This window comes from Toxorhynchites rutilus, chromosome 2 (genome assembly GCF_029784135.1).
Source record: "Toxorhynchites rutilus septentrionalis strain SRP chromosome 2, ASM2978413v1, whole genome shotgun sequence".
NCBI classification, from domain to species: Eukaryota; Metazoa; Arthropoda; class Insecta; order Diptera; family Culicidae; genus Toxorhynchites; species Toxorhynchites rutilus.
In genome coordinates, this window is record NC_073745.1 from 246,595,195 (window position 1) to 246,612,442 (window position 17,248).

The 17,248-nt window shown below is 38.1% G+C and overlaps 1 protein-coding gene across 1 annotated transcript in view; it reads right to left on the reverse strand.

Annotated features, from left to right (window-relative positions):
• Positions 1-11,015, reverse strand: part of LOC129766790 (uncharacterized) — a 30,787-nt gene extending 19,772 nt beyond the window's left edge. Inside the window, exons 1-7 of the mRNA XM_055767386.1 lie at positions 10,459-11,015; positions 10,045-10,398; positions 9,883-9,984; positions 9,530-9,823; positions 9,143-9,476; positions 8,841-9,084; positions 8,581-8,776 (exon numbers count right to left, since the gene is read on the reverse strand). Of these exons, the coding sequence (XP_055623361.1) occupies positions 8,581-8,776; positions 8,841-9,084; positions 9,143-9,476; positions 9,530-9,823; positions 9,883-9,984; positions 10,045-10,398; positions 10,459-10,986 (2,052 nt within the window). The 5' untranslated portion in view covers positions 10,987-11,015. The remainder of the gene's footprint in view (positions 1-8,580; positions 8,777-8,840; positions 9,085-9,142; positions 9,477-9,529; positions 9,824-9,882; positions 9,985-10,044; positions 10,399-10,458) is intronic.
• Positions 11,016-17,248: the final 6,233 nt, after the last annotated feature.

The window sequence follows — 17,248 nt, forward strand, 5'->3', positions numbered from 1 at the left end:
TATACAAAATTACTTATCAAAACTCCGCATTTTATCTAATTCTTTCAAAAGTTAATTATTGGAGTTGGGAAAATGTTCCGCGGTGTGAAGTTTTCGATTGATATGTTTAAAGAGAACTTACAATTCTGATATAATTGAATTTGTTCTTCAAAAAACCACCTGGTGCAAGATATTCTGTCTCTCTAGTCTGAATATTAGAATTTTGAAAATTAGAAACTTGGAACCGGTATTTGTAGTCGACAAAACAAATTAGAGGAACAAAGTACGAATTCGAAATTTTTGATGCGATTTGTGAAATGCTGCAACTTCGTGAACAATCAACGCATGGAGATGGGATGTACATCATTCATTCAGTCTGATAGTACGCATAGCATTTTCTACTTCTGGTTCAATTTATGATGAATTGCTGCTCTAATTTACTCTGAACAATGATTGATCGGTTAAAAAAATGACTAAAGGTATCAATACGAAACGTTCACAGGGGCTTAGAGGAAACACTAGACTAAGAATTTTCCTGATGACATTGAAACTCACTGCAATATTTGCGAAGTTATAGAAAATTTCTAAAAGACTAGAAAAATCCTGTGTTTGGTACCGATAATCGAGGTAAAAAAATTAAATATTTTTTGTTCGTCAACATAACTTGCACAGATTTTTTTGCAGTTTTCAAATATATCTCTCAGATTGCGGTGCGATCATCATAAATTATTAATCATCAAAGACGAAGGGGGAAATTTTTCATTCAAACAGAAATATCGCTGTATGGAAATGTCCTATACGAACGTTCTGGAAGTAAAAAAAACCTGGTTGATAGGTTTAACTGTATTTTTTTGAGTTGATTAGCAAAAAATGTGTTAATCCAGAAAATCTTAAAAATATCGAAATCGATTTTTATTTCTTCTAGATATTTTGTTCACTATCACTATTTGTTAAATCTAGAAAGAATTTGATTCAAACTTAGGTGTAGCCTATAGCACAAAATAATGGTAATTGTTGATTTCCGAACGACATATAAAAGCTGTACGTCAGTTATGCGTTCAAACTGTGATTATTCGAAAGCGTTTTTTTCAAAATTGCTCAAATGTTTTCGAACGAAAATATTTGTTTCCATGTTAATCATACGCATTACGTTGTGTAGAATGCGTAGCCAACAGAAAATCTATTTTGTTCTTTTTGTTGCTTACGTCACCTATACAAACATGGGAGGTATAGAATTAGTGTGTTACAGTTTTAGAAAAACTAAAATTTAATAAATTCAATGAACATATTTCACTCGCGCATGAGTTGGAGCAAAACTTTAAATTACTCAGATTGAGAATCAGCTATTCTAATATTATTACATGTATTACTCTATGGCAGGAGTTCTCAAACTGTTTTGGACAAGAGACCCCTTTTCCAGAATTAAGTCCTACCTTAGAGACCCTTAGCCAAATTTCTTCGAAAATCCTATCTTTAGTTTTTTTTTCTTACTGAATAATTATCAATTTGAAAACATTCAGTTAAATACATAAACTCAAATGAATGGAAAATGATTAAATGAATAAATTTGACTTTATTTTCTCACGGAGGCGATCTTGCGTAGTGGTAACATCCGTACCTCTCACGCAAAAGGCCACGAGTTCAATTCACAATCTCGACATTCTTTCAAGAAACGGAAGTAATGTGACAACTCAGCCAAAAGTGTTGAAAGTCACTATAATACAGAAAAAAAATATTTTCTCATCATACTCAACAAAATAAATAAAGATAAAATTTAGCAAATATCAAGTGTAATAAATAATTATTAATACAAATTATTCACAAACTATAAAAACATTCGAATCGCAAGCCAATCTATCCACAACTACCAAAATATCAAAATACGGTTCAATATTGGTTGGTTAAGCCCCTAAATCTCTGCGTTCGTTGATTTTCAAATGGTTCCCTCGGTTTCGTGCTGTGTGTTGCCATAATGATGGCTTTTTCGATAAAGTTTCGATATAGCACTGATTTATTATTTTTTAATTTTTTAATTTTTTTATTTATTAATTTTGAAGATCTACAAACATTTTAGTAAAATCCTTGCGTAATGCGTCCAACTGAGTGACATACGATAATATAACATGGTCTTGAAGCTTTTGCGATGCTGCTGAAATTTTGTTCTGAAAGTTTTGTCAGAAGGGCCGATATTATCGATATTGTTTCAATCAAGTTGAAATCGTCACCCAGGTCTCCGTAGCCACATTGGTTGCGCGTTCGCTTAGTAAGCGATCGATCGTGAGTTCAAAACTCAGGGCCCTCATTGACCATCTTTGTGTTGTTACAGAATAACTTCGTCCACGCAACAATCATCAGCGATGGAGATCGATCCACGGTCGAAATAAGATCGATTCATCCGTGAAAAAAGATCGAAATAAGATCTGCTCTGCAAGACACATCGGGCTGCTGTTCTATGAATAACTCAACAATGATCATATCAACTGTCTCCGCTGTCCGGTGGTGTAACTCGATAATGGAAGAACAGAAAGAATACTCTTACACCTAAATGGCTACTGTGTAAATGTACCATATGCAATGGCATAGAAGAAATTCTCTTACGCCGAAAAATGGCAACTGTGTAATGTGCTAATTATAGATAAGATAACTATGTGACATGTACACGATTAAAATTCGGCTCTGTTGCAGCTAATATGCTAATGAGCCTGAAATAAACAAATGTGATAAAAAAAAATCATCACCCTGCAGCTGAAACACAATTTAAAAAAGATGGGAATCTTGCTATGCAAAAGACTCTTGGTGGTCAACGAACTTCAGCGTGTAGAAGTAGCTGAGTAAAGATTTCGTCGTTTTTCTCATATAGCTGAGCAAATGATCAAGTGTTTAAAGAATTGCTTCGAAGGTTTCTGATAGAAATCATAACATATAGTAAAGACTGAAGCTATCTAGGGCTCAGATTTTTTGCTACTAAATGCTGTCTGTGAATCACGCAGTGAATGGCCGCAGTTGTAACTTTGAGTGAGCTGTAAAACCACGATGACGACTAACCATTGATGGAGAACCATCAGTGTCAATATTCTTCCATGGAATAGCTTTTTCGGTAAAAAAAAACAGATCGATTCTCCTCTGGTACCAGTCTTCATATATGTAGCAAAATCATTTCTTGGCACATATTTTCATCTTTAATATATCGAACATACCCAGACAACAGAGTTTCATTGCTGGGTAATGTAGACTCATCCAACTGGAGAGAAAATATATTGGTCTATAATAAATTGAATAACATTTTTCCCTCTTCGCGACCCATCTCAAGTTTCCTGAAATAATTGATAAAAAAATTCAATCAGTTTATTCTAGTTCACTTCATTTAGCTATGTAAATACCTTATAATCTTTTGAATTAAATTAGAAGTTGAATACATTATCATTCAAGCTCCAACGCATTTCAGAACGCATTTAAACTTGCAACCTAAGGGCAAGCTTGTTATACAGTAAAATATAAGGAGCATGTTTGGACATGAATTTGATGATGACTTCTTTCGTGTTAAATCGCGTATATGTTTAAAATACAGAGAAATGTTAAAGATGCCTGGAGGACTACCTTACACGAACCTGTTCACGTTTTTTACTTGCCGAATTTTTCATCTTGTACTTTTTGTACTTTTTTTTTTCATCTTGTGCACACTCATCGTCTTGTTGAGTTTTTAAAATGTAGAGCAATAATATTTTCCACTAAGATATTAGTCATTCTCAAAATATTCTGTATTTTACAGATTTTTCGCCAAATTTTAGATATAGAATCAGTATATACAGAATTACAGATTTTTTGCAAAGATACAGAAGTTTAAGATATTTTTTCAAATTCAAATTTAAATGTTAAATTAATTAGAGTAATGCAGGGCAAAGGTGCGCACCTAACTGTTGTCGTCCAATAACTCTTGAAATAAAAGCAAATAAAATTCCGTTTGCTTATCAAATTGTAACTATATATATTACCTTCGAAACGTAGTACAAGCATTTCTCGAGTTGTGTTTGTAATTGGACAAATACATATTTTAAAAGAAAAAGACAAATGCGTACCTTTGCCCCATAGTGGGGGCGTAAGGTGCGCACCGTACGGTGCAAAAGTGCGCACTTATGGCATTGAACTTCTGAGAAAACATATACCAAAAATAAATGCTTTATCATCAGAAGCGAAAGAAGCATCATTACTAGAGAGTGTAGGCACCGTCCAGTAGGCAGGAGGGGGTGTTCTATGTTTGGGTAGAGAAGAGTGGGTGTTATGGTCGAACATACCACGTGGAAATTTTTGGGAGGGAGGAGACTGACTTTTATATTGTCCAACATTTGAAACAGAATTTGTTTTTATTAACAACCTAGCTGACCCGGCAAACTTCGTCTCACCCACAATATATATATATTTATATAAATCATTTCGAATACTCAATTTCCCACAGAAATTATTTTTATGTACTCGCGGTATATAATTTCTTATTCGACATATAAACCTGATGCAGACTAAGACGCATCAATCCTGATACTGACTGTTAAATCGTGAAGAACGGACACCAAATCATTTTTATTTATATATATCAAATTTTTAAATACATAGTTACCTTCACTTGATGTATTTGTACTCATTGTTGAAAAAAAAATTTATTGATTTGAAGTTCATTCTGAAAACATAAACATAAACGAAGCATAACCTTTGTTGAATTCGTGCTGGAGGTTGTTGGCTTCCGAAAAATCGAACACCATGCGCCGTAAATCTTTGAGAGTCATACCATAGAAAACTTTGTCCAGTGGCTTGCAGCTTCTCAGACTGCTCACTCGTAAATACTTATCTGAACCGTAGGTGCTCGCTGATTACATTCCAGCAGAAGTATAAATATCAATAAAAGAAGATTCAAATCATAAATCACTTTCTGATATGAGCCTCTTCCTCAGAGCTGATTCAGAAATACCGAGATCTGCCGCAATTCGACTCTTCGACACTCCCTCCCGAAGCCTCTGTCGGTCCATTTGAGCATTTCTGGAGTACATTTCTTCAAATCAGTTTTCTTCTTGTGGGTCCCGTTAAAAATTTTGTTGAAATCTTTTATAATTCTTTTTTCAGAGCAAAATGCTAGTGCGAGCTTTTACCCCACAGACACAGACGCACCTTTGCCCCGCATTACTCTACAGTACATTTTCTCTGTCTACCTTCTTACTAATAAACTTACTTACTTACTTCTTACTAAAAAATTATTTTTTATCGTTGAGTCATGAAGATATGTACCTTGACTTATGAAAACGTTGAACCATATGAAATGTCACCTCATTTCTCCATTCCTGCTAATGATGTTTTTGGGGCACTTTTTGATAATTCCACGTTCATCAGTGTGTGTTGAGTGAATATTCTCGCTTCACAACAAAACAAAGTTCTGAAATCGGTTAGCTTCCACAAGGATGGATTCAATTTTGAAAGCAATGAATTATGTATCGGCTCTACGAAGAGCGCCAAGGATGAAATTGACGGAAATTTAATAAAGGCAAAGTTCAACAAAACCATATATAAAGATCATACAAGAAAACTTTTTTTATGATTTATTTTGTTGTGTTGATACGACTCAATATTATAAGACTATTCATGCGACTGAAATATAACAAAATATATTCAAAATGAGAATAAACCTTTTTCCATTTTTCCCGTTAGTTTTTTGGTACAGATTTTTTGGCTAAAAATACAGATTTATTCAGAATATTTCACAGGATCAAATGTGGCAACCCTGGACATTTTTAAAACAGGGTGGTTCACGTAACATAACTTATGGAGCATCTTAAATATTTCAAATATTTATATAGGGGTCGATATTTAGACCCCGTCGACCCCGAAATCGCCAGGGGGTTGATATCGACCACTTTGAGAAAGCCTGCTCTATGGCATCGACCACTTCGTTAAAAAAAAAGGAATGGTATCATCTTTAGACCACTCAACTACCGTGGTCAAAATCTCTTCTATACTAGCGCATCGGTCTCACATACCGTAACTGCACAATAATCTGCGCAGTTAAGACTTTTCAAAGTTTAAACCATTATGTAACCAAATATATATGCACCATATAACAAAACAGTTAATGCGGTCTTGAAACTCCATCATTAATGTAACATCTATATATATAAAAATGGATTTCTGCCTGTCTGTCTGTCTGTCTGATTCTTATGGACTCGGAAATTACTGAACCGATCGACATGAAAATTGGTATGTGGGAATTTTTTGGGTCGGGGAAGGTGATAGTTCGAGACCCCTCTCCCCTCTCTAAGGGGGGCTGCCATATAAATGAAACGAAAATTTCAGCATAACTCGAGAATTAATCAAGCAAATGAAACCAAATTTGGCATGTGGAGGTTTTAGGGTGCAATAAATGTTTTTATGGTGATTAGACACTCTACTCCTCTCTCTAAGGGGGAGCTGCCATACAAATGAAAGAAAAATTTCTGCATAACTCGAAAACTAATCCAGCAAATGGAGCCAAATTTGGCATGCGAAGGTTTTAGGAGACACGAAACGTTTCTACGGTGAATAGACACTCCTCCCCTCTCTCTGAGAGAGGGGGGGGGACTGCCATACAAATGAAACACAAATTTTTGCATAACTCAAGAACTAATCAAGCAAACGGAACCAAATTTGACATTTGAAGGTTTTAGGGGACAAAAAACATTTCTAAGGTGGTTCAACACTCCTCCCACATTTCATAGGGGGGGGGGGTTCTGCCATAGAAATGAGACACAAATTTCTGCATAATTCGAGAACTAATCAAGCAAATAGAACCAAATTTGGCATATGGAGGTTTTAGGGAGCAACGAATGTTTTTATGGTGGTTTGACACTCTTTTCCCCTTTCTAAAGAGGGACGGGGGAGGTCGAGAACTAATTAAATAAATGGAATCAAACTTTTTTCTTTATCCCATTTATTTATTTATTAGGCTCATTAGCATTTTAGCTATAACAGAGCCGGGTTTAATCGTGTACATGTACATATGTTTATGTTTCTATAAATTGTGAATTACACAGTAGTTAGTAGTAGCCATTTGGGCGTTAAGTTTTCTGTTCCATTACATTATGGTAAATTACACAGTAGTAGCCATTTAGGCGTAAGGGTATTCTTTCTGTTCTTCCATTGTTCAGCAGACCGGACAGCGGAGACAGTTGATATTGATCATTGTTGGGTTATTTATAGAACAGCAGCCCGATGTTTCTTGCAGAGCAGAGCAGTTGTATGGATGAATCGATCTTTGTTCCACCGTGGATCGATTTCCATCGCTGATGATGGTTGCCTGGACGTAGTTATTCTATAACAACACAAAGATTTAACTCACGATCGATCGCTTGGTAAGCGAACGCGTAACCAAGTCGCTACGAAGACCCCCTGGAATCAAACTTAGCATATAGAGGTTTTAGGGATCGATAAACGTTTCTATGGTTGTTCGACACTCTTCCTCCCCTCCCCCCTCCTCTAAAGGGGGAAATTGAAACATAAATTTCTGCATAACTCGAGAACTAATCAAGCAAATGGAACCAATTTCGGTATATGGAGGTTGTAGGGGGCAATACACGTTTCTATGGTGGTTTGACACTCCTAAGGGGGGGCTGCATTACTCGAGAATTAATCACGCAAACGGAACCAAATTTAAGATGTGGGGGTTTTTGGGTACGAGAAATGTTTCTATGATGGTATGACACCCCTCCCTCCTCCGGAATGGAGGAGGGATTTCAAAGAATTAAAACACATATTTCAATCAAACATATTCCAACCAAACATGACAATTGAACATATTCGGAAAACTTTGAAGAAAATGGGAAAATTTGCGAAAATTCAATTCCCATATGTTCTACAATTTCATAGTGACAAGCGTTGTTAGTCCATTTGATGTTTGCGCTAACGAAATTGATCGTTGTTCGAAAATGGAAATTGATTTTAATGTGATAAAATTCACTCTTATAGCTTCTTCTATCTATATAAATAAAAATGGATCGCCGATTGTGTTGGTAAGAGCAAAACTCGAGGAAGGAATTGTCCGATTTAGGGCTGTCTTTCTTCTATAATATTTTCTGTATCAAACATTTATTCCATGTAACGGAGAAACATGTTATTTGCAAGTGATTGGAAAATCTTCAACGAGAGTTATGTCTGAAAAAAAAGCCCTAATAATAATATTGTAATGACGAGTTTTGGTAGAAGTACTAGGAATTTTATAGTAAAATGTAATTGAGTAGATTAGAAGATCAATCAATGAACAGTTCTGCGGTTGGACCCATGAACGTTCGCTTAGCAAGAAAACGTGAATGTGATAACGGAAAATAAATTTTGGGCGGGACGAAGTTTGCCGGGTCAACTAGTATCTGTATAAATCATTGATATTTTTTGAAAAACCTTTGGTCATGTCTATCGCTGGGAGGGAAGTAAAGTTTTGTGTCCTGAATCATGAGTTGATGGAATACAGGCCAACGAGAGATAATGTTTTCGAATTTAATAGTTAATAGGTCATATTTGCATGTAAAAACTTTATTTCCATTCTGAATCATTGTCCGTGTAGCGATACGTGCCGGATACCTTGCTTTAAACTCTCGAAATGACGGTGTTGGTAAAACGAACTTCAATCTCCTTTACAGCCATATTGCTGTTGGAATCCGCGAAATTTTTGAGGCTCGATACTGAAGGAGCGAAAAGACGATCGAATGGGTAGCCCATGGGTCGAGCGTCCGGATAGAGTCGGTCACGTAATCCACAGAACGAGTGGGCATCGTCACAAGCCACAGTGCTGTGAAGATTTGACAACGCTTAGCAATGGTAGCAAGAGTATCAATAAGTGCGACCATACTCACTCATCGAAATTCTGATTCACCGCATCGTCATTGAAGTTAGAAATCATCACAAACAAATCGTACTTGAGTCCCTGAGGAGTTCCTTTCGGGAGTAGCAAATGTGAAGGCCATCCGCAATTGCAGAACCTGAATTCAGCGCTGTTCGGTTGATTGGATGCTGCAACGTTTCGGAATGTACGCTCGTACGGAATGGTTACATTTGACTGATCCGATCGGCGCATGATGGTATTCTGACCTGGATTCACTGTAGAAGTTTTGATGGTTTTATTTAATCTCGGTGGGAAATTGATCGCAAAACTTACAGTTCACAGTGAATTTATCCAATTCTATCATCATGCGACGTTGCTCACGGAACGGTATATTTCGGCCAGTTTCGTCGGTTTTGGGTCCCATGAATATGCGCGCAGTTCCGCGTCTCATTGCGTTACCATTATTTGTGGCCTTGATACTGTATGAGAATGGGGCATGCTGTAGATGGGTGAAGGTCGCGAATATGTTTCCATCAGGTCCAAAGTCAAATCCGGTTCCAAGATCTATCTGTGACCTTTGCCAGAAAGTGAGAAGAATATTATTTTTTGTTCCAGTTCGGTTTAGTTGAACGTTTATGTCATCTATTTTGATGTCGGAATAGGAGAGCTACCAAAAAAGTTTGTTAGTATGAATACTGTATGAATTTAGTTGCATGTTACCTCATTTTGGTTGTACGGTTTGAATCTTCGTTTGTGTCGTTCAAAAATGTCATCAATGTGCTTATGCCAACGATAGAAAACGGGGTCGCGCATAGATGTGGTATTATCTCCGACCACTCCGAATCCCTCGAGGAATGAGTTGTCTGGATCGTGGATATAGCCGAGCATCATGTGACCTTCGATGTGCAGTCTTCCATAGTATGGGACGTTCGGGGATAAAGATGATTGCTCAAGAATATTTCCGAGCACATCGACACCATTTTTATTGTCCAATGGAATACGCTCGCCACTTGACTGTAATATACACAAGAATGGAAACTACGTAATAGAAAAGACACGAAACTTCTTCCTACGGAAGTAGCGAATCCAGCGTCGATTGCCTCGAATATTCTACCAGTCCAAAGTTCCATCTCAGCTATCGTTACAAACACTTGATCTTCAACACGATTCAGGTCCTGGTGGTTTTCGAGAAAGTCTACAAATATTTTCACATTACTAAGGTGTTTCAATCTTACCCTTAACACCAGATTGCGGCCACGTCCTGGATACGATCGATTGATTGAGCTCTGCACTATTTTCGGATAGTAAGCTTCTGGAATTGGATCACGTAATTGCGCAAGAGGACGTACCGCAGACATTCCATTGCAAAATCGTTCCAAATTATATCGTGCAATCGTTTGTTGATGTAGATAATAGAATAATTCTCCACGACGATCCTTTCGTACAACTGCATCAGGTCCTTCGGAAGGATAGACCAAGTGCCAGTGCCAGTGATGAAGGTTCACACCAATGTCTTCACGCCAGTATGCAATCCGTTGTTCCATTTCCCTGTCCGAAGCAGTGTAGTTCATTGGTATATCAATGGCCATCTGTATTTACATCTGGATATTGAAAATTTAACCTTCATTGACCTTTAAATCTATACGAACCCTGTTGCCTTGATTAACGACTCGTCCCTCTTCTTGCATCTGCGGGAACACTGATGGATCAACGTACCGATCAGGAAATGTTTGAAGGAAACTTGGTATCGGCACATCAGCTGTATCCCGTCGGTGTTGCAAAGCCACCGTCAACGCGTATTGAAACATCGGTGCGTTCAAACGATCCCTACAATATGCTGCCACCGCGCAGAGACTATCGGGATCACTTTGGTCGAGGAACAGCTGTATCAGTTGACCCGCAACTTGACGATGCACCGGGTTGAACATGGTAAATCCTCCTCGGCGAGGAACTCGCTGTGCGAAGCTGATGTCTGGAGGCGTAATGTTTGGCAGCGGAATTCTCGTTTGAACATTCATGCCAAACCGGTTCTGAAGAGCCGAACCGATCGGCCGGTAACGGTCGGTGAGAAAATTGTCCGGTAACTCATAGTACAGTTGACCGTTTGATTTTGGCAGGAACATTGGCTCGTATGGCCGCTGGAGCAAGCCACTGAATTTAGTGCTGTTGGAAGCCATCGTGAACGATAGCAGACTAAATGTGACTGGGCGCGCTCGATACTATTTATGCGAAAATTGCACACTCGAAACCAGCACCAGAGATTCGCCATATCTTCAACGGACGTCAACCTCAACGCGGTTTTGCAATTTTATTTTCCAACTGAATTTGTTATCGTGAAATTGCACTGCGATAAAGTATGGTTAATATAAAGATGCATTCGGAATCCTTCTCAGATCGATGTGCATACACATGCTGATATGTTCCCTTCGTAACTATTGACCATTAGGTTGAATAATCGCTGGCATAGCCTTGTGGCTCGATTTAGTCGAGGAGGATCATTCGTTAATGAACGTTGAATACGAACATAAAACGGAAACGAAAATTCAGTGAGATTGAAATTATGAGTTCATTTTATTTCAATGTATTACCGAGTTTTATGCTTATTGTAATACCATCGTGTCAACCTTACTTCTGATGATTCTGGATAGCTCAAGCATTCCCCGAACACGGCCTATCATTTTTGCACCAGCTGGTTTTCCAATTATTGGACAGCCAATTTCAATTTCGTTTGAACTTTTCTCGTCCTCTACAGTTACATTGTTCTCTTTCAGTTTGCGCTTCGCAATCTTAGCTCCGTAGTATGGCCATTGTTTTGACGTAGAACTACGTCTTTCATGAGGAGGTGCCAAATCAGAAAACATTAACGTTAACTTTATTTCATATAAACGTGACCTAAGTATTTTTGCCGTGAACGGATTCTGGTGATGTACATAACAAACGAATCGGAAATACCCTAAGATTTGTTTGATATGCTATACATTACAATCCCATAGTCTGTATATGGTTTAAATTGATGAAAATTGGAAGCATTCCTATTTCCTCATACATTTGTTCTATCCATTTGTGTGCATCCCCGAACAGAGCTGTCTAAAACGAGCAACTTATCGACGAGCACCGAAAGGGAAATCGTAAGATGTAGAGGCGTGTATTCCAGCTCATCATGATGAACAGCTCAGATCAGCTCAGCTCATCTAAAAGAGCTCCTTTTATGAACAGCTCCTTAGCTCAGTTATCAGTGTCGACATCTGGTGGCGACTTTCAATTTGGGCCCCAACTTGAATTAGAAGACACGGATCCAGTTTTAAAATGATAAAATTAAAATGAATATTTTTCACAGTTAAAACAGTTAAAAAGACAAGGAACAAATGAAACTGAACTGATGTCATAACACGAAGAGCGAGACTGCCCATGATTGTATAGGAGACGTAATCGAAAACACCATTAGTGTTGGGAAAACGCAATTTTGTTGTTTTTTGGCCTACAAGCATAGCCATGCAAATTTCCGATGTAATGATCTGTCCAGTTGAAGGATATTATAGACAAAAAGAGGGCCTAGGTGATTTTGCGGATTATAACCTATTTTTTCCATTTGGAAAACGCTTGCGTCTGTTTATGCGGACAATCAATCGTTTCAATGAACATTTGTCCGCATAGCTAGACGTAATCACCAGGTTGCTCTGTTTGTAGCGTTAGCATTTACAATTCCGATTATAGTCAAAACTTCTCCGTCGGTAGTTTCAGTTTTTTTAATTCGTTTATTTTTACAGGTTTAATTACATAAGTTTCAAGGAGCCGAATTCTTAAACATAATTTTAAAACTATATATATACAAACAATTTTCTTACATCTATCGTTAGTAAGGTGGAAAACCGATTACTCGCGGTGTACTCGAGTCTAGAAGGGTGGCAAATTGGTAGTTTCAGTTGTTATCGGATAAAATCAAAATGGTTTGGAAGAAATTTAGTGAAATGTCTGTAAAAGGTGCTCTTGCGAGTCTATGATAGCACTTTCTTCCTGAAGAATACTCTGGGATATGATAAGAACAGCAGGTTCGTGTTTTTTTTCAATTAATTGAATTTTTAAAGGCAATCTGCAATGTTGGTAATTTTAGCAAAATTATTTACCGATAACACGATCAATCGCATAAAGATGGTGGAGTGACTTACACCAACAGTATGAGTAAATGCTGAGTATGTGGAATAATTTAATGTTGAATCCGAAGAGTTATAATGCTAAGAACCAATATTATTTTAATTTTACTACTGATCTGATTGTTTCATTATCTACTTGAAAATTCAAATGCAGAAATTTGGAAAAAATGGAACCAAAAGTGACGAACCCGGCAAAAGTGTTCAAAATCACTATAATACAGAAAAAAAATCAATGGTTTCTAATATTCCTCTGGTAGGAAACATTAAGTAATAAGACACTATCGTGGCAGACATGTTTGGACTCTACAAAGAATGTGATTCAAATGTAGATGTAACTTATAGGACATAATACTGACAATTGTTGATTTTCGAACGATGTATGAAGGCTGTATGTAACTACGCCTGTTATGTGGACAGATAGTGATTTTTCGGAAACGTTTTTTCAAAATTACTCAAATATTTTCGAACAAAAAATATTTGTTTGCATGTCGAGCAAACGTATTACATTGTGTAGAATGCGAAACAGCGAAAAAGTCGATTTTGTTCATTTTGTCGTTTACGTCTCCTATACAAACATGGGCAGGAGAGGCGGTTAGTTCTTTTAAATCTTACAGCTCACACACTCTCTGCAATTCTACAGTTTTTTTTTCTCCTGCATCATTATCAAAGTGAGCTGAAGAGCGGTTTGTTTTTTTTTGCGAGCTGGTCCGTGTCAACTCATTTCAAAGAGTCGATTCTTCAGAACAGCTCATGAGCGGATGACACATCTCTAGTAAGATGTAAAGTCTCAGTGAACAAAGGAAAAGAAGATGAACGAAGGGGAATATTTGCCTAGAGTATAAACAGTGGATCTTGCTGAGGCAAACTTTCATTCTTCGTGAAGAAATCGGCTGAACAACATCGTTGCTGGGCGAACTGGATGGCGAGGGATCGAATGCCTTTATCAAGGCAATGGGGGTGGGGGAGTAATATTATGGATGAAGTAAAGTTTTCCAAGGGCCTTTTTGAAGGTTAGAGACAAATGAACTCAAGGAAGGAAGGAAGGCAAACTTTTAGTAGCTGTCTGTATTCAAAGCAATGAATATTGCTTGTTTTGCGTCTTCCTTTCGGATTGAGCTGTGGACGCGACTTGCTGATGTCTCTGGCATTGCAATCATTGCATCAAACTGACGCCATTGCATCAAGGTTCTGAGCTACACAATCGTGTGGAGAAGCTAGGCTATCGTCAGCTCACTAAGAAAATAATAAAATTCTCTTCACAAAGGATGACAGCTAAGCTAATCTAGACTGGCAATATTAACAGAAAGGGCTTCTGTTGAGAAAGTCGCAAAACGGAGATTAGTGTGTGTATATTTAGTTGCTTCAAGTCATCGATATATTGATATTTGTGTGCGTACGTGCGTGCGTTTGGTGTTGCAAATTATGCAGTCGCAATGATAAATATAAACATGGAGGGGAGATAGCGAGAGGGAAATATTTACGCTAGGGTATTAGTAATAAATGTAGATGTAACATTGTTTGTTTTCTGTCATCAATGCATTGAAATGACGCTATGGTGAAGCAGATGTTAAGGTTGTGCACCAAAAAATTATTTGGGGAATATCAAGTTATTCAATAAGTTACATTAAGTTATTAATTTATTTGGGCTCGCGTGCCAGTCGCAAAACTGCTTTCAACTAGGATTGCATTTGCGCTAATCTTGATCATAATGAAGCAGTGCTACTCATTTCGAGGTTGTTGAGATTAACAGATAGAGTTTATTTCGTTTATTTAGTCACCAAGAAAGGAAATGTCGTTCTGGAATTTTGTATTTGATTTGGTTTCGCTTGTCGTTAGCAAGTAGCAAATATCGAGCACGTATTGTTCTGCGAGCACAAGAATGAATCATCAAACAATTATCGTCAAATGATTATACAATAAAAAACATTTCGACCAAACTGATAGAATGGTTTTTTCAAAATTTTCGTTGCATTATAAAATAATATATATGCTCACTGAACTAGATGTTGACATCAATTCCAGGCGAAAGGTTTCTGTTTGGAACTGGCGCCAAAATTAAGAATCGGCGTTGACTAAATGGCACACGTATGGCACGATTGGCTTTTATGGGATCGTTGTCAACTGAGTTCTGGGTAGATAGCAGTTGTTGAATATCTAATAATCTTTTTTGAATAAATTTGTTTAATTAAACGATGCCCCCTGACAGCACAAGATTGCCAAGAAATTTTTTTTTCTGAACTTCAATATTTTTGTCGCCTTCATGCTGAGGAACAAAAAAAAATGCTTTTAATGCTTGAATAAAGGGTGTGTCACATCAAATTGCATCACGGAAAAACGCTGTAGAAATTTAATTTTTAGGAATTATATCTTCAGCTTTCGCTTATAATCAGATAAGAGTGTATAGATCACGTTGTCCATGCTTCATTGTCAATTTTTCGTAAATTTGGAAAATGTCGTCGAACGAAAAAGAGCGTCGTGAATTAATCCTGTGCACTCATTTCGAGAATCCGGAGTTGTCACATCGGGACATCGGTAAGATGCTGGGAATCGTCCAATCCACGGTCAGCAGAGTACTAAAACGATACTTCGAGAACCTAACCATCGACCGGAAGGTGAAGAACGGCAAAAATGGATGCTCCGTCAGTGGAAAAGATCACAAGCGCGTAGTTAAGCAGTTTAGACGTGATCCGCGAAGTTCGGTCCGGGATGTCGCCAATAAGCTGAATTTGTCAAGTTCATTCGTCCAGCGGACCAAGCAGCGGGAGGGCCTGCGTACATACAAGGTTCAGAAGGCTCCTAACCGCGACGAAAGGCAAAACATGGTGGGGAAGACGCGAGCCCGGAAGCTGTACACCGAAATGCTGACGAAGCCGCATTGCCTGGTAATGGACGACGAAACCTACGTCAAAGAGGACTTTCGTCAGCTGCCGGGCCTGTTGTTCTTCTCCGCAGAGGACAAATTCAGCGTTCAGGAGGAGATTCGCAAGCAGAAACTATCCAAGTTTGCCAAAAAGTACATGGTGTGGCAAGCGATCTGCTCTTGCGGAAAGCGGAGCGCCCCCTTCGTGATGACTGGCACGGTAAACGGGCAGGTTTACCTTAAGGAGTGCCTACAGAAGCGCTTACTACCACTATTGAAGCAGCACAAGAGCCCGACCATCTTCTGGCCGGATCTCGCTTCGTGCCACTATTCAAAGGACGTGTTGGAGTGGTACGAAGCCAACGGGGTCACCTTCGTGCCAAAGGAAATGAACCCGCCCAACGCGCCGGAGCTTCGCCCAATAGAGAAATATTGGGCGATTATGAAGCAGGCCCTTCGGAAGAACCCAAAAGTTGTCAAATCGGAGGCGGACTTCAAGAGAAAATGGATTTCTGTTCAAAAAAAACTACAACCTGACGTTGTACAGAACCTTATGGACGGGGTAAAGAGGAAGGTGCGAGCATACGGGCTTGGGCTCGAAGTATGAATAAAAAGGAAATTCCAAAAGTTGTTTAATAGTTTTTATTTTACTGTCTAAAATTTTCAAAAGGATCGGTCTACTGGGCGTATTTCTACAGCGTTTTTTTCCGTGATGCAATTTGATGTGACACACCCTTTAGAAATATGAAATTTGTATTTTCCGTATAATGAAAAGACCATACTCATATAGAATAAACAGATGAATTGAAGAAAAAACAGTTTTAAATTCTTCAAAAATTGATTCGGCAAAGATCGATTCATTGGTACCGATTTAATCAGTGAATCAATCCCTACGCCGTTTGGAAAATCGATTCGACAAGATCGAACTTTTTATAAAGATCGCCCAATCCTAATCCGAACACAACGCAATGAAGCAGAGCGAATGTACTCAATGCGAATCTTTAAAAAAAACAAGACATTCGTCATCAATTGTTTCGAATATGAAGATTATGCCTGATGGAATGATGGATTACTTGATTAAAGTATATTACAATTATTCTGACTATCAAACTTAACGGCTCTTATTTACCAGATGCAATAGACTTTCGCAATATTCGAGATACTCAACCGATAACCATTCGCAAGTTTGTACGTCAAAGTTCGTGAACTTAACAAGGGTGTAACTGATAACGAATCACGATGCGGTACAAGAAGGGCACACTCATCATTCGCAATATCGCCGTGAAGGTTCTATGACACTTTGTGGTTTTCTTGTGCTTGATTGCAAAATCGCAGATCGAGCTCAGTTTATTCACCTAAGCAGGGATGCAAGTTGCAAACTATAAAAAGAGATGCTTCGCTGCAGTCAACATTCAGTTTTGTCTTTCT